Here is a 24,318-nt window from a genome sequence, read left to right as displayed (position 1 = left end):
AGGGCATGCCCCACCGGCACCAAGGGCACGCCCTATAGTTATAATTTTTAGTTTTAAAGTAGTTTTTGGCAGATTTCTAAAATATTTCTGTTAACAGGTGGTCAGATAAATTTGTTAAGCACCCTGCATGTTAGAAAATAAGGAAAAGGATGATTTATCCCCCATTTAATTATACTATGCAATCTTCTGGATGGCTGGCTTCAGACTGGGTGATGTTTAACAGGAAGGCTCTCCAAAAACAGCGCTGCCTATTTTTTTGGCTTGCCACCATTTAAAGCAATTAGAGACCTGAAGTGGGTGTATGAGTAAGACTCTCAATAAAAACAAATGAGAAAAAAAGTTTTTCACTGGTTATAAATGCCAAATTTAAACAGCGAAATTAGATGAGGTCATTAGGATACATCCTCGGGGTACCAAAAAGTATCTCAAACTAAATTTCATGGAAATGCATCGAATAGCTGTTGAGATCAAATCTAAACCAAAACAGTGGACTAACCATTAAGTCAGCAGAGAGCCTAACATGGCTAACAAATCTAATAAAAAATAAATCTCCTGCTCAGGCATCCTCTTTCCGGCCACTTTCTTTTAGTCACTATCATCCCCTTGTTCCTCTAAAAGCATATTCATCATGCGGAGCTCTTTTTAAGAGAGTCATCTCACGTCTTGTTTTGATTTGTACCTGCTTTTTATCAAGGAATCCTTCAGCATCCCCTCTTGCATCATGATAGCCCACTTGAACTCTCCTCAGTAACAACAGACCCTTTGTTGTCGCCCTTGGAGTAGATAGAAGAGACACAAGAGCTCTGCAATAACATATGTGCGACACACCGCTCTAACTGTTAATGAAGAGCACACCGGAGTGTGAATAGAAGAAATTGGGGGAAAACGAGAAACAAAACGCAGGAAGAAAGTGGGACGTGAGGAGCAAGAGACTGAGTGTAAGAAGAAGGGTGTTAAATGACGCGTGGGTGTGACTCATCGGGAGAAAATTGAAATCTGAATCCCTCTTTGAAGGAGCTGTTTACATGTGGAACTTGACTATCATGTCATGCTATCTTTTTATTTTATCAGGAGTTAAGTAGGCATAAAATTCTCTGTGATTAATAAGCCTTTTTTTTCTTCTGACGGGGTATATTTCAAAACATCAATCCGCCAGCCTACTTTAAACCAAGCCATCAATCACAGCAGAGCATCCCTGCGGCTGATCCAGTCTAGAACTGATCCATTATTACCTCTCAAGAGCTGCATCGCCAGGATGGATAAAATCAATTTTCTTTTAAATAAAGGTAAATAATTTCTACTGCATGAGAAAGAAAACACTAGCCTTTTTATTATTTAATTGCATTACTTGTCTTACTACCGTGTTTGTAAATTCCCGGCACATCAGGCAGTAACACTCAGCTGGTACACTTTGCCAGTACTGGGTTTGTACCCCCTTTGCCTTCAGATCTACCTTAACTCTTTGTGGCACTGATTCAACAAGGTGCTGAAAACATTCCTTGGAGGTTTTGGTCCATATTGGGATGATACTATCAAACAGACCAGGCAATATTTTTAGTCTTCTGTTGTCTAATTTTGGTGAGCCAGCGTGAATTGTTGCGTCAGTTTCCTGTTCTTAGCTAACAGAAGTGGCACCTGCCGTGGTCTCCTGCTTCTAGTTTCAATGTGTTATGCATTCAGAGATGCTTTTCTGTGTACCTTGTTTGCAACAAGTGGTTGTTATTTGAGTTACTGTGGCCTTCCTGTCAGGTTGAAGTAGTCTGGGCATTCTCCTCTGATCTCTCAATATGGCATTTTTACCCAGATACCTGTCACTCGCTGGATATTTGCTCTTTTTGGAATATTTGTGTAAAATCGTGAGATGGTTGTGTGGGAAAATCCCAGTAAACAGCCACTAACATGGCAATAACAACCATACCACATTCAAACGCTTAAATCACGTCTTGTCTAGATGCCTAAATGCAGTGAGTTTCTGCCATGCGACTAGTTTATTAAATATTTATAATAATGAGAAGTTAATACACATTCTTAAATTTGGTATAATTTATGAATCCAATATTCACTCGGCTGTGAATACTGGTGTTTGAGTGGTATCCACCATCTCCTGAGAAAAATCTCCCTTTCATTAATAAGATGTTTGACTTTCTTGCTGAAGCAGGTGAAAAAGAGACAAATTGAGGGGCACTTTAAGAGCAATCTCCTCTTTAAAGGCCAGTGGCTTACTTCACAATTTTAAACACAGTGATCCAGATCAGCACCCAAATTTAATGTATTCTTCCTTAGCCTGTTCAAGAGTCATCTCAGCTCCTAGCTTGGCAGAGAGTTATGAGACACAGCCTTACATTTAATGTGCAGGCTGTCAAACCAAGATGATCTAAAAAAAAAAAAATGTTCAAAGGCTGCACAGAACGGCATGTAGAGATGTGTTTTAATTCGGTGTGCTGTCAGCAGCATGAGGAATCTTAAAAATACTACTCTTAAAAATACTCATTCTGGCAGGCTGGATTTGGGGTAACACCAGAGAGAGAGAGCAGAGGACCCGGCTGGTTTCAGTCTGCTACTCTCTTTCAACAAAGCAGAAACATAACAGTTCTGCAAATACATGCATACCACAGCCGCCCTGGAGAAAAAGGCTGAGGAGAGAGGACGGGCAGAGAGGACAAATTACCTCTCCTCACAATGCCCCGCTACAATAGAGCTGCCTGAGAACAAATAATGAATAAATAAAGTTCTCTGAGATTGAATGTGGGGAACAATTTGTGAAGCAGCAGCTTTTGTGTGTGTGTGTGTGTGTGTGTGTGTGTGTGTGTGTGTGTGTGTGTGTGTGTGCGTGAATGAAGGGCCTTGTGCTTGTCTCACAGATTGAAAAGGCCACAGATGACTGAGCACACGAACAAAGCAACTTCAACCAGATTTCAGTCCTCAGAGTAAATAGACTACACCTGCAAAATAACCCTCAAAGGACTCAAAAACATATCTAATCGTAGCTTTTTTTTAAAGACTTAGCGTTTTAATACAATGCACAAGGTCAGCGTGATACCTGTTTGATCATACCTTATGCTCTTCCAAAGCCCTCCTCTCCAACTCCCCTGCTCTCCACATGTAATGACGCATCAGAAGTGAAGTGTAAAATTTAAAAAAACAGAAAAGAAAAGAAAAGCATGGAGCACAAAGGGTAATAGAGTTAACAGAATGAGGTCAGATTGAGTTTCATCAAAGAGAGAAAGGGAAAGATTGATGCTGTAAGCATACGTAGACTTTCAAAGACTTTCCTCTGCTCCATCTTTCATCTGTTTCCTTCAGGCTGTTTTTTCCCTGGCAACAAGGAAGGAGTTCAAGCACAGGGCTATTGGGCAGCTTTGCTTCTGATTTTTTTACTGAAACTTTCCAGCACAAAATGCTCAAACAGCAAAGATAACCGACAATTTCTTCCGCTTTTTTTATTTTAAATCTTGGCCATAATTACTTGTGTATACCAATCGTTCGGACAATTTGCAAGGAACATCACTCATTTACCTTTCAGTTTCACATTCCGTTCTGGAAAATGTACATTTCATTGCGGTGACTGGGTGCAAGGGAGGACTAAGAGATGTGGTGCGGCGTGAAAGGAGGGAAATTAATGTCCTCGAAATGAAAGTGAATCAATATGGTTGCCCAAGGATGTGAAAAAGGTGGAATGGGAGCTGGGGAGGCGGAGAGGGTGTTGAAATAGAGTTGGAGCGAGATTAATGGTCGTTTAAAAAGGAACAGTATTCATCAGCAGTCGGCTTCAGGTGCAGAATAGCGTCTGTGTGTGTGTGAGAGAGAGAATGGAAGCCAACTCTGCAGCAGGTTTACATTTTCTCTTTAATTTTCTAACTTCCTCTCATGACTCTCTCAACAAATGGCCATCCAACCATAATACTGATTACTTTGCATTTCACTGCAAATGAGCCTCAGTCTGTTGCTTTCATTAAAACTCTCCTCACCTTCACATAAACACACGCACACAGGTGGCGAACCAACAGCACCACCTGCAGGTTTTTCAGAAACACACATACTGACGTCAAGGAGCTTTAATCGCCCAATTTCACAAGTAAATACACATTGTTAACGAAGAAAATATTTTATTACGTTTAAAAATGTTCCGTTTCAGCCATCACATGTACAAAATAATACCTCTGAGCTTTTACAAAACTGCCTCACAACCCTACAGGCTGCAAAGGGGGTGAATGCTCCCAAATAAATAATAAAAAGTGAGAGAAATTCAGCAGGATCAGGAGTCACGCCATCGTGGATACATTCGCACAAGCACAGGCATAATACACGTGTGTCTGACTATCACTTGCACTTGTATGTGAGCTGTTTGCGGTGATAATGGATCCACGCTGGAGCTGCAACCAGCCCGGTCAGGTAGCCAAACAAAGAGCCCAAACTGCAGGAAACAGGCCAGACCTACAAAAAAAGAAGTAGTAGAGAAGTGAGCATGATTGTTGACTAAAAGCTTGACACTGGTCCGATACATCAAAGAGAAGCTGAACTATTAGTCTGTCAATTTGAGTTACACCCCAATTACCTCTGCATTTTCCCTCAGTCATTTTACACAGAATTCCCTGTGCAATTATAACTTTAATGTGTTCCATTTTCCATTAAACAAAACAAAACAATCTAATTCATTATTCATTGGCTGATTACTCTGTCCAGTGCTTAGAAAAATCATCGTGGAGAATTTGGAAGTTAAGAACTTAAATCAGCTACAAAAAAATGTGTAATTTACACCAGTTTTTTTTTCACTCTGACAGCTACCACACCAGCTTCATGCAGGTTAGTGCCCAGTATCATCCTGTGGCACACTTGTGTTATATCACCATAGCAACCTATCACTTCATTCATGCTTTTGAAAGACAATCTTCACTTCTGTCGCTACAGAGCATCAGCCTGATGTTGCTGCTATTAATACATGTGTATTCCAATTTTTTCCTGTTGTTTTCTCTTCCTTGTTTCCCTTCTACAACACTTTTGCTACTCACCAACTAACAAAGCAGAAAAGTACCCATTTAAGGTCATTTTAAAGGTACTTTTAATGGAATAATGAAATCACAAGGACATCCACCTCCTCCATTCATCAAAATGAAACCAGTAATTTACTTTAATTTAAGTCCGTGCAGTTAAGAGGCCTTTGTGAATCCAATAGTAATTTGAGAAAACCTCAAAAAAAAAAAAAAATCTAAGAGAGGCTTCGCGGGTAATATGGTTTAAATGGTCGTGTTAGTTCCCTGGTCTTAAGAGCAAAAACTGCACTGTGGATAGAGAATATTTCCACATACAGTAGATTAGAGGTTTAGTCAGACTCTCTCTTCCAAAGTAAGCAATATTCATGTTATTTGCAAAAAAAAAATTAAAATTGACATTTGATTCTCCGTGCTGTAGTGGTTAACAAATTAAACCAGGGATGGAAAAGATCCCTGGTTTCAGACCAGAAGACACAAACCCAACCTCAGGGTCACAAGCTCAGATAAATGTGTAGGTTGTGACAGGAAGGGCATCTGGCACAAATTCTGTGCCAAATTAAACATTTAGATCCATCTGCTGCGTCGACACTTGGGGAAAGAAAAAGTACTGAATGTACCTTCATTGCCAACTAATTTGCTTACGAAGTGCCACAGCCAGACTACTGACTGAGCCACTTCTTGTGTTATTTTGATCTAAATGATATGAATGTGTGTAGAGGAAATATCAGGAACCCTTTTATTAAACTGTAGCATGTAATTTAATGAAAAACAAGCCTAAACATAAAAAAGTCACATGCTACAGGTCATATTTAATTGATATGGGTGCTGACTGAGGCTCCCAAGCAATGATGTCTGATTATGGCAAAATGCCTTGACTCCTTTCTCTTAGTGCCTCTTCTTTGTTTCCTACACTGATATCTCTGGTTGGAGAGACAAGAACATACAAACTGACAAAGGACCAGTGAGATATAAAATACTCTTCGGAGTAAAGGTAACAATTAAAGTCTCTCTTTTGGTATCTTTCATAAAAGTTATAAAAGCACACAAACGTGCATTTGCTATAAAATCGAAGCAGTGTTCAAGAACTACATGTCCATCAGAAGGCAATGTCAGCACAACTTTTAATTGCTGAAAAATTTTTGAACCAGGTTTAAACGTGGACTATAAGCCGACCGAGTACTCAAAGTCAAAATGTTTGCTGGGTTAGGTCACAGACTGTATAAGACCTAATGTGAGGATACAAATCCATGAGTATACGCTTTGTCCATGCATAGAATTACCTGCCAGGGCCTATCCCAGTCCAGAGGTATGGGGAATGCTCCAACCCAGGCTCCAACAAGTGTGCAGGCCACAGTGATCTGCAGGCAGGTGTCCCACACAGACATAGCTCTGGAGCCGGAGACAAAGAAAAAGCAAGAACAGTTACTATCTTCGACACAGAGACATGTGAAAAGCCAGGAGGAAAGAAAGAGAAGGAAAATGATTTCAGCCTTACCCATGGCGACTGAAGACTCGTATCCAGGCCTGGACGTTGGGGCCGAGGACACAAAGACACCTCAGCGTGGTTAACGAAGTCAGCAACACAGCAAGGGAGAATGTTTCTAAGGCAGATCTGTAAGAAATGATAGGTTCACGGTATCAACGACAACTGCAATAAGAGAGTTATTGACAGTTTTGTAGAAAAAGAATTTTTAAAACGCACATAAAAAGCAAGCAGAGACAAAGTAAAACACTTGACTTTGTATAAGTGACAGAATCCTTTCAGGGTTTGAAGATTTCTGTAGTTGCCAGCTGTTTTCATTCATTTATGTGTGATCCTTCCATGGATCCTCAGTTTATTGTGTATTACTGTCGTGATCGCTACTCTCTGCGTCTCTCTTTATCAACCTCTGTTTCACAAAACAATAACTCACTCGATCAGTGGAGCTCCGTATAAAACGACAACAGTGTGGAAGAACAGGCACGACAGGAAGAAGTACAGGCAGGAGCGAAGCAACCTCGACAGCTGCAGAAAAAAAAAACAGCGAGAAAACAGTCAAACTTTTAAGATCCAGATATAAAAAGATCACTTCCTGGGGAAAAAAATATATTGGTTTGATGAACATGCAAGAGTCAAGTATTCACATTAATTTATATACAAATAAGTCAAGATGTTTTTCTTTTTTTTGGAAAGGCAACTTCAATTTTACTTGCCATACCCTGTCCTGATTACTGCCAGACCTGTTGAATTAAAACATCACTTGAACAGAGCCTGATGACAAAGTGAAGTAGTCTAAGAGGAACACATTACACCACAATCCACAAACAAAGACTGGGCAATAATAGCATCCATGGAAGAGATCCGAGGACAAAACCACTGCTGGTCTCATATTTGCCAAACAGCATCTTATTCATCCCCTAAGAATTTTGGGGAAATATTCTGTGGGCTAGCAAGACAAAATTTGAATGGGGCAATTAGTGTTTCACACAGTGCCAGGTCGGTTTGGAAAGCTTTTCCCCCTTAACAAATGAAACCCTCATTTAAAAACTGCATTTATTGTACTTTTAAAAAAAATAATAAAACAGCCCATGTGGCACTGCGGGCATTAATCCATCGTTATTAAAGCGTTATCAGCACCTTGTATCCCAGCGTGTGCTTCTTGGCGGGCGGTGTGATCCCGAGCAGCCAGAACACGGCCACGCTGACCGCGGTGACCGCAGCGGACACCGAGTAGAGCCACAGCAGGTGTGTGCCGTACACCGAGAAGCCCGGTAGGAGCACAGCAGGTAGCACCGTCGCCATGAACACCGAAGCGGCGATGATAGCGTGAGTGGACGCCATGGCTCTGATTTCATGGTCCCACATTGTGAAGGCTGTACCGAACTACAGCAGGACACCGACAAATTGAACACAAAACACTTTAAACCTCAACGTAACGCTGGAATTGTAGCACAGGTAACATCCATAGATGAATCGCTTGACCTTGTTTCCGTAAACATGGAACCAAGCTCACTTCCGCTTTCACTTCAAAATAAAAGTGCAATACTTCTTCCTTGTAGATGAGGCAAGACAAAGTTCAATAAATGTAAATTATAGTTTTAACAACTTTAAATATATTACAGACAGTCATGCATTTAGTATACATTTATTGCTGCCACAGTGAAACTAGAAAGCGTTCATCCAATACCATGGCACTACATATAACAGTAAATCAACACAAGACTAATTAAAGTACAAGTGTGCAAAAATGGCAAAAAACAGTGCAACACCAGATAGAGCAGAACCATACAGAAACGAGATGGTGCAATAATGACATTGTGTTGTGCAAAAAGACTTTAGCATTGTGCAATAAGTACTTGAGGTAATGGAATGTATAAAGGTGTGTGTCTGCCAGTCTAGTCTCTGAGTTTTCAGGAGTCTGACAGCTTGGAGGAAGAAACTGTTTCGCAGTTTGGCAGTGAGGGCGTGAATGCTCCGGTGTCTCTTGCCAGAAAGTAGGTTGGTGAAGAGTGTGTGTGAGAGGTGTGTGGGGTCCTCCACAATGCTGGTAGGTTTGTGGATGCAGTAGGTTCAATAAGTGTCTGTGATGGAGGAAAGAGAGGCTCCAATGATCTTTTCTCACTTTGTGCTGTATGGTCTTGCGATCTAACACGGTGCTGTTTCCATACCAGACAGTGATGCAGCTGCTCAGGATGCTCTCGACACTCCCTCTGTAGTAGGTGGTGAGAATGGCTGGTGGGAGATGGGCTTTTCTCATCTTTCACATGTGAGACCTGGGCCAATGCAATCGGTCCAGTGTAATTCAATTCAAAGTGACAAAGTAGTCATTGAGACTTTTGTGTTTTTATATTTGTGTAGAACATTTTCTAATCCATTTTCAGATCTCTCAGCTGCTCCCTTTATGGGTCTGTGGATCATCTGCCTCCATCTCATCCTACCACTACCCTGCTCATCTGTCACACCAACCCTCTCCATATCCTCCTTTACTACATCCATAAATCACCGTTCATTTTATTATTATTGTGGATTTTGTTTTAAGCCCCTTTTACCTCAGATTTATTTTGGTTGAAAACAAATTGTATGTTTGTGGTATACTTGTTTGAACACAATCCTTTATTTAATCAGTTTCCCCATTTAATCAGAACATGTGAACACTGTCACATGTAGCTAGATGTGAACTATTATTTATCAGTGAGAGCCATTCTTTTTCTACTTTCACTGCTATAACGTTATTCTGACAGCAAATAGAAAAACGAGATTCTTCAGTGTTCTTTAAACTGTCTCTGCCTGACTGCTACAGTCGCCTACTGTTTGTAAGCTTTAAAAGTTATTTTTATTATTATTTATTGGATTTAATTATTTCACACGTATTTCACGTTATATTTCACACGTTATATTCACACGTGTGAAATAATGCAGCAGCAAACTTTTAATTTTTAAAGAAAACTTAGAGGTTTTCGTCCACTTTACAGATGAACAAGGGAAACTGCAACCAATTACAAAACGGGTTACTTGGACCCTCGCCGAAGGGCAGTACAACTAACCAATGGCATCTGAGATTTGAAATCTAGGCTTTGACCAATCAATCGCTTGCGAGCTGCACGGAAACGGAAGTAACGACCGGAAGTTTACATTAACAGAGAAAGCTAAACGCAGCTAACGCTTCAGCTTCTATTTTAACAAACAAAAAAGGACAATGGTTTGTGAAAAGTGTAGGTATCTCGCCATTCTTCTATCATTTAATTTATTTTAGATCTTCAATTCTAATGTCTTTTTTCCCGTTAAGAGAAGCTCGATGATCCTTAGAAAGCTGGCTAACGCTATGTGATGCTAACTGTTGTTATTACTGTCCTCACTGTTGCTTTGGTTGAGGAAAACATACCTTCACCTTCTAGGCTTATTTCCTTTAAATCCACTGCGCTGTTTTTGTTACATATGCTGGGTTGCTTTTTATCTCCAGGTGAGAAGAAGCTCGGTAAGGTCATCACTCCTGACACCTGGAAGGATGGAGCCCGGAATACAACAGGTGAACAGAGTAAAATCTGGATTTGTTTCAGTTCAATGGCATAATGTCACCAGTGTGCAAGGGCTGCTGGAAGTTTTGGAAGATTAAATAGAAAGATCACAATTAAAAACAACAGAAAATATATAGATAATACAACGGGGAGGGGGAAATTAAGCTTTTAAACCAAAATCTGAAATAGCGTTCAGTTAGTGTGTGATTTCTCTTGGTTTTTTGTACATTCTTAGGAGCATTGACTTAAAATATTAAAAATAAATCATTATATACTAAGTGACTCAAGGAAAGTAGTTTAAATACGTTCATGAACATGAATTTGGGGCTTTTAGTGATTTCTTTAACCTTGTTGCTTTTATAGGGTGGAATAATTGTACAGCACAAATCTTGAATGACTTAAAACAAACAAAAGAAAAACAACAATAAGGTTTGTGGCGTAATTCTGGCTGCTTATTTGATTCCATCCACTTTATGCAATCTACCAGTATCACTGGCAGCATGATGCTACCACCAGTCCTTTGCAGTATAAAAGTCACTTCACCGTGGAAATGAACAGTGGTGTTCGAAAAATTTCTAGTTCATGACCAATCTTGTGCCTTGGTGATTCCTCGTTTCCATCCTCATTCAAACCTTGGCAAAGTGCTAGCATATGTAAGTAGTTTGTATTTACATAGAGTTGTTTGAACTGACGATTTTGGAGTCCACAGTGGTTTAAAATTGCTCCAAGAAAAGTACCTAATTTGTGTAAATCTACAGTTCTGTTTCTTAGATCTTCACAGAGTTCCTTTGACTTTCCCATTGTTCTGAGTATTGATGACTCCAATGAGTGCTGTAAAACAAATTATTTTTGTGTTAGCAAAGCGAAACTACCAGTTGTAGTCAATCATGATCACTAAGGAGAAGTTAAGAGGTTTTGGCCTTGTCAGGTTAAAATACACCGTAGAACATTCAGCACCATTTATTGAAAAACTTCTGCGTGTATATTTTTGATCCTGTATGTATACTTTTGACCCGGTGTGGATTAGAGAAAATCCAAACCTGTTTTTTTGTTTTTGTTTTTTAAAGTCATTCAAGATGTGTTCTGTACAATTATACCCTTGGAAAAGGAACAGTTGAAAGAAATAATTTGAAGTCCAAACTTACTATTACTATTATTCAGAATGTACATACATTTACTTTGGGGATGATCTGATATTCTCTTTTCTTTTCTTTTAAACCGGTGATATTAACTCAAGATTATAAACCTACAATCATCTCTGACTTGCATATCTACAGGGCTTTTATCTGCAGTTTATGGAGGACATGGAGTGTAACATAACATACCAGCAGACCAAATCACAAACGTCCATACAAGATTGCCGAACAACCAAGGCATTTATTTACAATCAATTTACAGTAATAAAGTAAACAGAAAACCCCCCACTTATTTTTATTGCTAAAAAAGAAAAGAAGCACTAAGTTACATGTCAAAGCCTACGCAAAGACAAAGCCTACACTCCCTGTCTGGCCACAAAAGCTTCTGCTAACATACAGGTGAATTTAACCAAACACAACAGAACAGTGCAGGTCCCACAGGTTTGCCACAGTTCAACTCCCAAGATCACTATAAGTAATCCTGAATCAACATGCATGTCTTAGCTCGGTAACTAAATGGAAAGGGGCACTTACTGCTGGAGCTAATTACATGGAATTTTGCAAACAAGCATAATCCCGTTCAGCTCTGGCGTGAGGTGTGAGAGAACTGCAACAAAGACAGGCAAGAGCAGCTTTCTTTCATGAAGTGGCCAAACGACCGGAGGGCATAGCAGACACATAGAGAACTCCACTGATGTATCATGAGATTAGAAAGTAAATTTCTTTTAAATGGTTGAATATGTTTTAAACATTTATACACGTTATAACGTGACTTTGTGAACTTTAAAGGTTCTCATTTTGGTCCAATTTTTAGAATTTTACTTTTAAAGTTAACCTTTACTAAATTCTTACCACTAGATGACACTCTTTAACCATTAATTGTTTATGTAAGTGCTGAAGTGAGAAACAAGGAAATACCAGGTTTGCCCTGAGATTAGTGTGGTACAATGGTTAGCAGTGTCACCGTACTACAAGAAGGTTCTGGGTTCAAACTTCTTCTGGGAGCTGATGTGTCTTCCACAGAATGATAACATGCTTGTTAGGTTGACTATAAATCAGTTGTAGATGTGGAATTGAGAGTGAAAAACTGTCTCTCTCTGGTGGCTGTGTCTGCTGTACTGTGTCTGCCATGCTATGACAGTTGGATAAGTGGTTAGGAAAACACTGATAGATGGCCTGAGATCTGCCAGTTATGACGGGCTAATCACACAGAGCAAATGTGTTGTTATTCTAAGGTGAACTGAGCCTAAGCACTGAGGACTCGATGAAGGCTATAACTATAAGGCTATAACCTTTTGTTTTGTTTTTTTTGTAAATATTTTTATTGAAAAAAGAAAACAACACAGTATTTGCAGTTACGGAAATACAATTAACCGATACTTATATATATCTGCGAGAGGTTTGCTTAGCATAGGGGATCTAGCCTTAGGACCCTTAGGGCCCAGGCAGGAATCGAACTTGTGATCCTCTGCTCCAAAGGCGTGTAGTCTAACCACTATGCTGTCCAGCTGCTCGCTCTCTCTCTCTCTCTCTCTCTCTCTATTATATATATATATATATATATATATATATATATATATATATATATATATATATATATATATATATATATCAGGAACTCAATGGGGATGTGGCGTACAACACTAGAGGCCAACTCCAAGCCCATAGCACAAGTCACCATCAAGTGCGGGATCTACCAAGGAGATGCTCTGTCCCCACTGCTGTTCTGCATAGGCCTGAACCCCCTCAGTGAGATCATTAACAAGACTGGCTACGGATACCGACTACGGAACGGAGCAGTTGTCAGCCACCTCCTGTACATGGATGACATCAAGCTGTATGCCAAGAGTGAACGAGACATCGATTCACTGATCCACACTACCAGGCTATACAGCAATGACATTGGAATGTCGTTCGGACTGGAGAAGTGTAGTCGGATGGTAACAAAGAGAGGGAAGGTAGTCAGAACTGAGGGGATTGAACTACCAGAAGGCAACATTGCAGACATAGAGGACAGTTACAAGTACCTGGGGATCCCGCAGGCAAATGGGAACCATGAAGAGGCCGCTAGAAAGGCTGCAACCACCAAGTACCTGCAGAGGGTCAGGCAAGTCCTGAGGAGTCAGCTGAATGGTAAGAACAAGATCCGGGCCATCAACACGTACGCCCTGCCCGTGATCAGGTACCCTGCTGGGGTAATAGGCTGGCCAAAGGAGGAGATAGAAGCCACTGACATAAAGACAAGAAAGCTCCTTACCATGCATGGAGGGTTTCACTCCAAGTCCAGCACCCTGAGGCTGTATGCTAAGCGGAAGGAAGGGGGCCGGGGACTGGTGAGTGTCAGCACTACAGTCCAGGATGAGACAACGAACATCCAAGAATACATTGGGAAGATGGCCCCAACTGACCGAGTGCTCAGTGAATACCTCAGGCAGCAGAAACCCAAGAAAGAGGAGGGAGACGAGGAACCATCATGGAAGGACAGGCCCCTGCACGGTATGTACCACCGGCAGATAGAGGAGGTGGCTGATATCCAGAAATCCTACCAGTGGCTGGACAAAGCTGGACTGAAAGACAGCACAGAGGCACTAATCATGGCAGCACAAGAACAAGCTCTGAGTACAAGATCCATAGAGGCTGGGGTCTATCACACCAGGCAAGACCCCAGGTGCAGGCTGTGTAAAGATGCCCCAGAGACAATCCAGCACATAACAGCAGGGTGCAAGATGCTAGCAGGCAAGGCATACATGGAACGCCATAACCAAGTGGCCGGCATAGTGTACAGGAACATCTGTGCCGAGTATAACCTGGAAGTCCCGAGGTCAAAATGGGAGATGCCCCCAAGGGTGGTGGAGAATGACCGAGCTAAGATCCTGTGGGACTTCCAGATACAGATGGACAAAATGGTGGTGGCTAACCAACCGGACATAGTGGTGGTAGACAAACAGAAGAAGACGGCCGTAGTGATCGATGTAGCGGTTCCGAATGACAGCAATATCAGGAAGAAGGAACACGAGAAGCTGGAGAAATACCAAGGGCTCAGAGAAGAGCTCGAGAGGATGTGGAGGGTGAAGGTAATGGTGGTCCCCGTGGTAATCGGAGCACTAGGTGCGGTGACTCCCAAGCTAGGCGAGTGGCTCCAGCAGATCCCGGGAATAACATCGGAGATCTCTGTCCAGAAGAGCGCAGTCCTGGGAACAGCTAAGATACTGCGCAGGACCCTCAAGCTCCCAGGCCCCTGGTAGAGGACCCGAGCTTGAAGGATAAACCGCCCGCAGGGGCGTGCTGGGTGTTTTATATACATACATACATACATACATACATACATACATACATACATACATACATACATACATACATACATCTTCATCCGCTTTATCCGGGGCCGGGTCGCGGGGGCAGCAGCCTAAGCAAAGAGGCCCAGACCTCCCTCTCCCCAGCCACCTCCTCCAGCTTATCCGGGGAATACCAAGGCGTTCCCAGGCCAGCCGAGAGATATAATCTCTCCAGCGTGTCCTGGGTCTGCCCCGGGGCCTCCTCCCGGTGGGACATGCCTGGAACACTTCACCCAGGAGGCGCCCAGGGGGCATCCTTGTCAGATGCCCAAACCACCTCAGCTGGCTCCTTTCGATGTGGAGCAGCAGCTGCTCTACTCTGAGCCCCTCCCGGATGGCCGAACTTCTCACCCTATCTCTAAGGGAGAGGCCAGCCACCCTTCGGAGGAAGCTCATTTCTGCCGCTTGTATCCGCGATCTCGTTCTTTCGGTCACTACCCACAGCTCGTCGCCATAGGTGAGGGTAGGGACGTAGATCGACCGGTAAATTGAGAGCTTCGCTTTTACACTCAGCTCCCTCTTCACCATGACGGACCGGTGCAGCGTCTGCATTACTGCAGCTGCAGCCCCAATCCGTCTGTCGATCTCTGGCTCCCTTCTCCCATCACTCGCGAACAAGACCCCGAGATACTTGAACTCCTCCACTTGGGGCAGGAACTCATCCCCATATATATATATATATATATATATATATATATATATATATATATATATATATAAAACACCCAGCACGCCCCTGCGGGCGGTTTATCCTTCAAGCTCGGGTCCTCTACCAGAGGCCTGGGAGTTTGAGGGTCCTGCGCAGTATCTTAGCTGTTCCCAGGACTGCGCTCTTCTGGACAGAGATCTCCGATGTTGTTCCCGGGATCTGCTGGAGCCACTCGCCTAGCTTGGGAGTCACCGCACCTAGTGCTCCGATTACCACGGGGACCACCGTTACCTTCACCCTCCACATCCTCTCGAGCTCTTCTCTGAGCCCTTGGTATTTATTTATATATATATATATATATATATATATATATATATATATATATATATATATATATATATATATATATATATATATATATATATATATATATATATATATATATATATATATATATATATGTATATATGTATATATATATATATATATATATATATATATATATATATATATATATACATATATACATATAGTTTTTACAGGAGTTTAACAGTATAATAAAGGGTTGCCACTTGTGGAAAAATTTGGCTGTGCAACCTCTCGACGTATATTTAATTTTTTCAAGTTTTAAGAAAAACATAACGTCTTTAAGCCACCGGGAAATTGTAGGATACTTAACAGACTTCCAACGACTTGCTAATAGGGATGTGAAGGCTATAATATCCTTTTGTGTAGAATCAAGTGTAAGTGATTGCTCGGCTATTACCGTTAGAGGGACACACAGCTGGCGAAATAATGTTTGAGAAGATTTCAGCTCTTTTTGAGGAAAATGGTCTGGAAATGAAGCGTGTCTGTATACTTGTGACAGATGGGGCTCCATCCATGGCAGGAAAAGTGAGTGGTCAGCAAAATATTTATTTTAATTTGAAAGGAATTATCAAAATGGTGTTTTTTTTATTATTAGTATTTCAAATGTGCAAAAAAAAATAGTTTAGTTATAGCTCCCTTTTTTTTAAATGGACCTTTTGGTGTGCATTTGTGAGAGGTCACCAGATTTACAGGGGAAAAAGTTTGTGTGGGTTTGAAATTGATCATGATCTGCTGCTTACTGGCTGCAAAAAAAGTATCTGGCCCAGATAAATTCCTCGGTTTGAAAATCTGGCCCAACTAACTTCTTAGTTGAATAGCCATGCATTATAAGAATACATAACTGATTTGACCTCACTTTCATGTTAAAGTTTCCAAAACCATCCAAGCCTCAAGCAGGCTGTTGTAACCCTGTTGTTGAATTCGTATTTGCCGAACCACGCGGGAATGAGGAAGACCGTACCCTCGCTATAGCCTGTTCACAAGACTCCTCATGTATTTGAATTCCAAGTCTCCTTCCCATGTACACTTAAGCTTAACGTTAGAGTGGTTACTAAAAGACAGGATAGTATCATAGAGTTTCGAAATGGTTCCTCTGTGATGAGGAATAAATGATAACGTAGTTTCCCACTGCTGTTCTGGAGGTAAAGAGGGGAAATTTGGGAAACTCTTGGCAACAAAATTTCAAATTTGAAAATGGCAAAACAAATGGGTAATAGGGAGATCGTAACGAGAAGACAAATTGGGAAAATTATCGATAACACCATCCACATATAAATGTTTGAACTGTTTTATACCCTTGTCACACCACACTGAGAATGTTGAGTCCAAGAGTGAAGGGGGAAACAAATAGTTGTCGCTTAGAGGACCCAAGGAAGATAGCATTACAAAATTAAAGTGCCGTCTAAACTGAAACCAGATTTTGAGTGTGTTAAGAACCACCTGATTATCAGTATACAGAGAGGGTTTTACGGATAAAGAGGAATAGAGCAAGGCTGGTATAGAAGAGCCCTTACATGATGATAGCTCCAATTTACACCATGAGGAACCAGAAGATTTTAGCCAGTAGCAAAGTTTATGGATGTAAGCTGCCCAGTAGTAGGCTAGAAAATTAGGTAATGCAAATCCTCCACTAAATCTGCATCGCTGCAGTAAAGTTTTAGAAACCCTAGGTGGCTTCCCTCCCCAAATGAAAGAACCAATAATCTTGTCCAGTGAAACAAAGGCTATAACTTTTAATGTAAAGCTACTCTCAAGAACACATCTTATTAGCATCTGTTACTGGTAATTACAGAAAAAACATGAAAGGAAAGAATAAAGATTTTTACCCACTTAGCTGATATCAATCATTGGTCTATGAGAACAGTTAACTGAGATCCAGTGCTTTCTGGTTTGTATAACCTTTCTCTTCATATTTGAAGTGGGCAATAAACTGTACATTAATCAATCAGTGTCCCTGTAGCACGGGCTAGACATTTTTTTTTTTTTGGCCAGACACCATGCACTATAAGTAACATTAGGCAGTTAGCACATGGCAGACATTACCAATGACCTAGCTCATCTTTCCAGTGCAAAAGCACAGAAGCACAAAGAAAAATGTCAGTTCAGCATAATTTATCCCTTTACTATAACCCTGCAGTCCTGTAAAAACTAACACCCTTACTGTAGGAATTAAGAGGGTAGGTAGCATTCAGGGACTGATAATCAAATCCATTTAGTTTTGGTTTGATCATCAGCAAGTGTGAGCATCTCTATAAAAGCATAGGTTTTAGCAGTTTGCTTGTCTGGAGCATTCAGGTGTATTTTAACATGATGCCAAGGAAGAAAGATGTCAGCAATGATCTTAGAGAAGCATTTGTTGCTGTTCATCAGTCTGTTTATAGTTTGCTCATTCTACAGTGATTAAAAATTATTATAAAGTGGAAAACTTTCAATCTTCCCAGGAATGAATGTGCCTGCAAATTCACACAAGACCAGAAGAAAGCCTCTTTTCTCTAACACAAACATGGCAGCACAGCTTAGGTTTGCCAAGTTGCATCTGAACAAACCAAAAGACTTTTGGAGCAAGGTTCTTTGCACAGAAGAGATCAGAATAGCCATAATGCGTAACACTGTGCATGGAGAAAATCAAACACAACTTGTCAGCACAAACACGATGGGGAAGGAGTTATGATCTGGGGTTGTTTTGCAGCCACAGGACCTGGTCACCTTGCATTCATTGAGTTGATCATAGACTTATCTGTGAGGCCCTCTGTCCAACAGCTAAAATCTGGCTGATGCAACAGGACAATGATCCCAAGAGCAGCAGTGAATCTACAGCTGAATGTCTGAAAAGTAAAACAATCAAGGTTTTGCAATGGCCCAGTCAAAGTCCAGACCTCTACCTAATGGAAATGCCACTATGCATAAACACATGCCTGAATCATGTTGTTCACTTAGGTTTTTATACACAATTTATCCATTTCTGCTTAGTTTTTGTTCAAGGAAAAAAATCACACAGTGTAAGATGTGTTGTTGTTCATCTGATGTTGTTTTTGAAGTTTTTATTTATGTCCTGATCTGCAAAAGCTTAGAACTGATAGATGGGGCACTTTCTTTTCACAAGTGTAGGCTGAGTGGTGATACAGGACTACCGGCCTGCACAGAAGCTTTTTTTGTGGTTTTAATGTGATGTTACTTTAATGATGATGTTTGATTGGATCCTTTCTGCTTTTTCCAATCAGAGAGTGGTGGGCGCAAACTAAATGAGAATAAGATGTTGACTTCTAAGAAAGCCAGGTGAGCGCCATCAGCATCTCTATTTTCACATAGAAGACCTACATACTTTCTCGCATGAAAATCACCATTTTAACTTGCTAATTCATTACAGCCATGGCGCTAACTTTACTGCATCTGTAGTTATGTGTCTATAATTCTTTCCCATGGCAGGTTCGACCCTTACAGCAAGTCCGGCTTTGCTATCTGCAGGATCTGCAAGAGCTCAGTTCATCAGGCTGGATCACACTACTGCCAGGGCTGTGCATACAAGAAAGGTACAAAGTCGCACTGCTTACCATGCAGGAATGCTACTGTGGGTCCAAAACTTGAATGCATTTATTGCTTTCAGCAGATTCTAACAAAACTGCCTCTCTGCATGATACACAGATCAATACACAGATGTTCTTTGTAAACATTATACTTGTAGTCTTGCTTTTCTTCACAGCTTTAAGCTCTGAAAACCGTTAAGCAACTGCTTCTGACACATCTACTTATTTTTCTTTTTTTGTCTTTAAATTGAGGCAAAAATGCTCAGATTAGGATGTGGCAATAGCTGGGAATGTGAGAGGACTCTGACCTGCGGTGGGCTTTTCCCCCTCTTTAATCTATTTTATATCTACTAAAGGTCTTGGACTAGATCTTTGTTCTTGAGTCAGTCAGATCAATGAACAGTCCCTCTTCCGTAGTTCTGAAGTCAGCATTTGCCTGAGTGGTCTAAGATTTAATCTTTCAAGAAGATTAGTTTAACAGTTCAAAGGTAGCATGGCTGACAGTGCTAGCTGTTTACATTAGATAATACAAATGACATTACGTCTCAAAAGGTATAGATATGTTGATCTTCATGTTACTTACATGGTCCAGTGTGGCTACAGGTTATCAGGCCAGATAAAGAAGCAAGGGGCAAATATAATAACAAATACAAAGGATGAGTAGGGCAAAGTACAGTGCATGACAGCTTCATTCCCACGTGGTTCGTTAAATACGAATTCAACAACAGGGTTACAAAAGAACAGCCTGCTTGAGGCTTGGATGTTTTTGGAAACTTTAACATGAAAGTGAGGTCAAAACAGTTATGTATTCCTATAATGCATGGCTATTCAACTAAGAAGTTAGTTGGGCCAGATTTTCAAACCGAGGAATTTATCTGGGGCAGATACTTTTTAGCAGCCAGTAAGCAGCAGATCATGATCAATTTCAAAACCACACAACTGTATTGAAAAACATGTAATTTTTTATTCCTTTTTCCCCTGTAAATCTGGTGACCTCTCACAAATGCACACCAAAAGGTCCATTAAAAAAAAAAAAAGGGAGCTATAACTAAACTATTTTTTTTGCACATTTGAAATACTAATAATAAAAAAAAACCCATTTTGATAATTCCCTTTCAAATTAAAATAAATATTTTGCTGACCACTCACTTTTCCTGCCATGGATGGAGCCCCATCTGTCACAAGTAGGGCTGGGCGATCTGACCCAAAATTCATATCTCGATATTTTTTAGCTGGATGGCGATATAAGATATATATCTCGATTTTTTTTTTTTTTTAAAGCCACAAGTTAAGAACAAAAAGAGAGTTCTTAGTCACACTGTGTCCCAGATGTCACACGGGCACTTTTATTTACATACAGCGTAGATGTACATGAAGAAATTACTCAAAAATAAATTATCAGCATTTATTAAATAATCATGGTCCATAAATAAAAGAAAACAATGTTGTTTTTGTGCATAACAAAAAGCTCACAATTGTGCAGTCAAAATGTAAACTAATAGACGCTGAGCATAATAACAAAGAGACAGATTTCACAGCTGCACCACGTCTCTGAACAGGTGCCATTTGTGGTCCTTATACACACACAGTACGTATCACTCCGCGAGGCTCCTCCTCGGTAGCCGTAATCCTCCGACAATCCAGCAAGCGGTGCAGCTCCGTAGCTTAGCAAAGTCATATTAAAACATTTTTTGACAGATTGCTGAGCGCTGTGTACCACATAAAATCGGTTCGCGGTCAGTAAGCACAACCAGAATTCATACATAAGGTGCACTGTCGATTTTTGAGAAAATGAAAGGATTTTAGGCCGTGCAGCCCCTCCGGGCTGCATGTCTTTAGCGCGGTTAGCTCGTTAGCGCTGTTAGCTCGCTAACACGTTGACGCCGCCCAGCCCCACGCACGGTAACTCGCTAACGGAGATTTTCCGCTGTGTTCAGTGAAGGAGAGGCGAGTCCGAGTAACGTTGCGTAGAGACAAAAGTGGACGAAAGAGAGGCAAACCTGCGGCTCCACAAGTATAATTATAACGTAACATAGACTATATCGATATAAACGATATTGTCACATCTTGTATCTCGTATGAAAATATATCGATATTTTTAAAAAACTCGATATATCGCCCAGCCCTAGTCACAAGTATACAGACACGCTTCATTTCCAGACCATTTTCCTCAAAAAGAGCTGAAATCTTCTCAAACATTATTTCGCCAGCTGTGTGTCCCTCTAACGGTAATAGCCGAGCAATTTTGCATCCAAAAACCAGACATATATGCACAACTGTGCAATATCAGTTCTGTCTGTGAACCCATATCCTGCTATAGACATTACATCAGTTTTCTTCTGGTCATCTAACAGCATTTCAAACTTGTCTGACGCCAGAACTTAAACTCTACGAATATTTGAACTGTCTGACAGGGGTACGCTTTTAATAGCAGATGTCACACTTTAGTTTTTTCGTCACTTATCACCGCATCCACCACAGCCAGCATGCAGTATTTCACTGTTTCAGAATCTGTGAAAGGCCTTTTCTTCTTCGCCAAGAACCAAACACGAAGGGAAGCTGCTGCAGCTCTCTCTTGGGCTGTACAGGACCCTCACCATGGTAGTACAACTCCGGTTGTAAGATTATTAAACTCGCAATTAAACTTTGCAGCCCTCTCCTGAGATTGCTCTGGAAAGTTTGTGTAGAAAGTCTGGTGTTTGTCATTGTGGTGCCTTCGTACGTACCGCAACACACTCACTGCAAATTAAACAAATAGGTTTGGCATTTGGATTTGGCGGTAAAATGAATAAGTATTTGTCAGTCCAGGCAGGGTTAAACCGACAGTTTTCATTGTCAATTTTACACTTTTGGACTGAGAAAGACATGCTGTTGTCACATCATACGATGATAGTTTAATATGTTTATATCACGGTGTATTGTGGGTTAAATATTGCTAGGCTACTAGGAGTGTTGCATTCACAGTCTACACTACACTGTAGGAATTTTTAATTTTTTAAAATTAATTAATTAATTAATTTTTTGCGTTTTCTCTGTGTTTCTGCCAGGACCACAGGCAGGGCCACTCGCTGGTTGATTCTGGGCCGCCATTTGAATAGGCTTGTTATAATGCCTTGGAGAAGTTGTGCTTTTGACCTTCTGTTTTGGCTATCGGTCATTTCATCAGATGCCTCACATTTTCCTGGGGAAAAAAACTTTGAGGAAATATGCACTTCTTCATCAGAATTATGCAAAATTTTAGGTCTCTACTGTCATTTCTTATTTGCCTGCCCTTTGTGCTTTTTCTGTCATTGAACAGGGAAAATTGGAGAAAAACATGCTTTCGGCAGGACATTAAGAACTCGCTAGAGAAACAATAATGCTCCCAGATTTTCCACCAGATGCCTTTTGGAGTCTGGAACCCTGAGCTGGGGCATATTGCAGATAAAAGGACCTCTGGTCTTCCTCAGGAATTGATGTGATCAAAAAGCATAGTTACAGGAGAGTTAATATTTAACTTAAACTCATCAGTTTGATAGACGGAGCTGATGCTGCTGTTTTCTGTTCACAGTTCAGTTCTGCTGCCCCAAAGAGGCCAAAAACCTCTGATAAAATAATGATGCTTGCTTAAACCATTTTTGCATTGTTCTTTTCTCTCTCTGTTGTGTCCAGGAATCTGTGCAATGTGTGGAAAGAAGGTTTTGGACACCAAGAACTACAAACAGACGTCTGTGTAACTGCATGCTGATCAGGGAGAGGCTCCACACGTGAATAACGGACTGAAAGAGAGGTGGCTTTGTTTGCTGGAGCTGTTACAGTGGCCATACGCAGGCCATCTCTAAATACACCACCCGTTATCGCTTGTTTCTGCAGTCAGCACTCTCAGACTTTTCCTGTATTTTAAATTCAGTTCTTTCCTTTTCAAGATGTTAATTTCTGTATGTAATATATGCCGTGTTGCTTTTGTTATGTGAAATAAAGCTTCCACTACGAGGACATCTGACCGGGTTGTTTTGTCTCCTTGCCTTCAGACATAAAGTGTTTAAATTTAGCCCGTGACGCACATTTGTCTCATATGCCTGAAATAATCAGTTTATTCTGACATAATCATATTTGGAAACGGTCAGGTGTGACCCCTCTGCCCCCCCCATCCCCTCAACTGCTTTCAGAAAAAGAGGTTAGAGTTCATAAGCTCATAAGTTGATATTTAAAGGGCTCGCTCTCCCCCAGGCCTTTAGCAACATGTGCACATTTTTTTAACGTGTCCTTATTAATTTATACTGCCGGTCAACAAGATACAAACGGCCTTAGTTTCTGGGTAATCTACAGCAGGTAACTCTCAGATATGACTGATGTAAATGAGTCAGCTGTTCATAGCTATGTTTAGCAGAGCTTTAAAATACAAAAAACATTATCAAGAGACAGTTATATCATTCTGGACAGGGGAAATGTTTTAACAAATCCATGTTATTCGTTTAACTAAACCCAGGCTAAATGTATATATTCATAAGATTAAGTTAAATAAGTCGCATACTCGTACCTGGGTGATTTGGTGTGCCACTTTGTGTCTCAGTATGGAGACACAAAGTGGCTCTAGCTTTTAAAAAGTCTGGATGCATTCGTATTTTAACCCAGAGGTGATTACCAGACAAAACAACCGCTAAAAAGGAGAATATGTGAATGAGCAAGTTTGCTGCTCCTCCTGGCACAACGTTCCCATTTATCTGGGCTTGTGACGCCCTGAGGGTGGATTTGTATCCAATCCTACTCTCAAACCAGGGAGCTTTCATGTGTAAGATGAATCCATTAACCACTACACAAAGGACCCACATACAGTACATGCTATTTACTACTGCAAAATGAAAAAACAGTGTCCTGTCCATTCCCATATTTTTTAAATATATGAACAAACTGGAACTGCCAATTACACTTTAAAAAGAGAAGATTTCCCTCGTTTTATTGTGTTCGAGGCCTTGCTGGATGTGGCTCGTTATCATTTATCATATGTTGACATTCAAAGAGAAAACAAGAGAGAATATGGAAACATACCAACTGTTGGGGACTTTAGCAGCATGGCTGTAGTGGCAGAGCATCAGTCATTGGGTCACCGTCAGAGCAGAACCGAGGACATCTGGTTCACCTCACTTTACTGTCTCAGGGAGAGTAGCACAATCACAAAGTCACTTATGTGCACCGATTCGCTTACACTAGTACATACGGTGTCCACAAAACAGAGATTATGAACTAGGATCCGCAGTCAACCTGTTAAACTCCTATTTAAAACTATACTTTAATATAATATATATCAGTCATACACCTATAAACAGGCCCAAGTTTAGA

The 24,318-nt window shown here is 40.8% G+C and overlaps 2 protein-coding genes across 3 annotated transcripts; one reads left to right on the top strand and one right to left on the bottom strand.

Annotated features, from left to right (window-relative positions):
* Positions 1 to 3,916: 3,916 nt before the first annotated feature.
* Positions 3,917 to 7,987, bottom strand: pigf (phosphatidylinositol glycan anchor biosynthesis, class F). Its single transcript, XM_080873217.1, has 5 exons — positions 7,609 to 7,987; positions 6,905 to 6,996; positions 6,487 to 6,603; positions 6,272 to 6,380; positions 3,917 to 4,434 (listed from the first exon to the last, which is right to left on the bottom strand). Exons 1-5 carry the CDS (start codon positions 7,834 to 7,836, stop codon positions 4,321 to 4,323), a joined length of 660 nt encoding a protein of 219 aa, XP_080729343.1. The 5' UTR covers positions 7,837 to 7,987; the 3' UTR covers positions 3,917 to 4,320.
* Positions 7,988 to 9,532: 1,545 nt separating this feature from the next.
* cript (cysteine-rich PDZ-binding protein) lies at positions 9,533 to 22,976 on the top strand. Of its 2 annotated transcripts, none has more exons than XM_080873219.1 (5): positions 9,533 to 9,683; positions 9,932 to 9,997; positions 18,697 to 18,751; positions 18,902 to 19,005; positions 22,047 to 22,644. In XM_080873219.1, exons 1-5 carry the CDS (start codon positions 9,668 to 9,670, stop codon positions 22,073 to 22,075), a joined length of 270 nt encoding a protein of 89 aa, XP_080729345.1. In that variant the 5' UTR covers positions 9,533 to 9,667; the 3' UTR covers positions 22,076 to 22,644. The 2 variants fall into 2 exon arrangements, with proteins under 2 accessions (XP_080729345.1, XP_080729344.1); XM_080873218.1 differs by lacking the exon at positions 22,047 to 22,644 and adding an exon at positions 22,651 to 22,976 and having other exon boundaries at positions 9,534 to 9,683.
* The last annotated feature ends 1,342 nt before the right edge of the window (positions 22,977 to 24,318 follow it).

The sequence above is a fragment of the Rhamphochromis sp. 'chilingali' genome (assembly GCF_963969265.1).
Source record: "Rhamphochromis sp. 'chilingali' genome assembly, chromosome: 22".
Classification (NCBI taxonomy): Eukaryota; Metazoa; Chordata; class Actinopteri; order Cichliformes; family Cichlidae; genus Rhamphochromis; species Rhamphochromis sp. 'chilingali'.
Note: the sequence above shows the minus strand (reverse complement) of the source record. Positions and strands in the feature narration are given on the sequence as shown.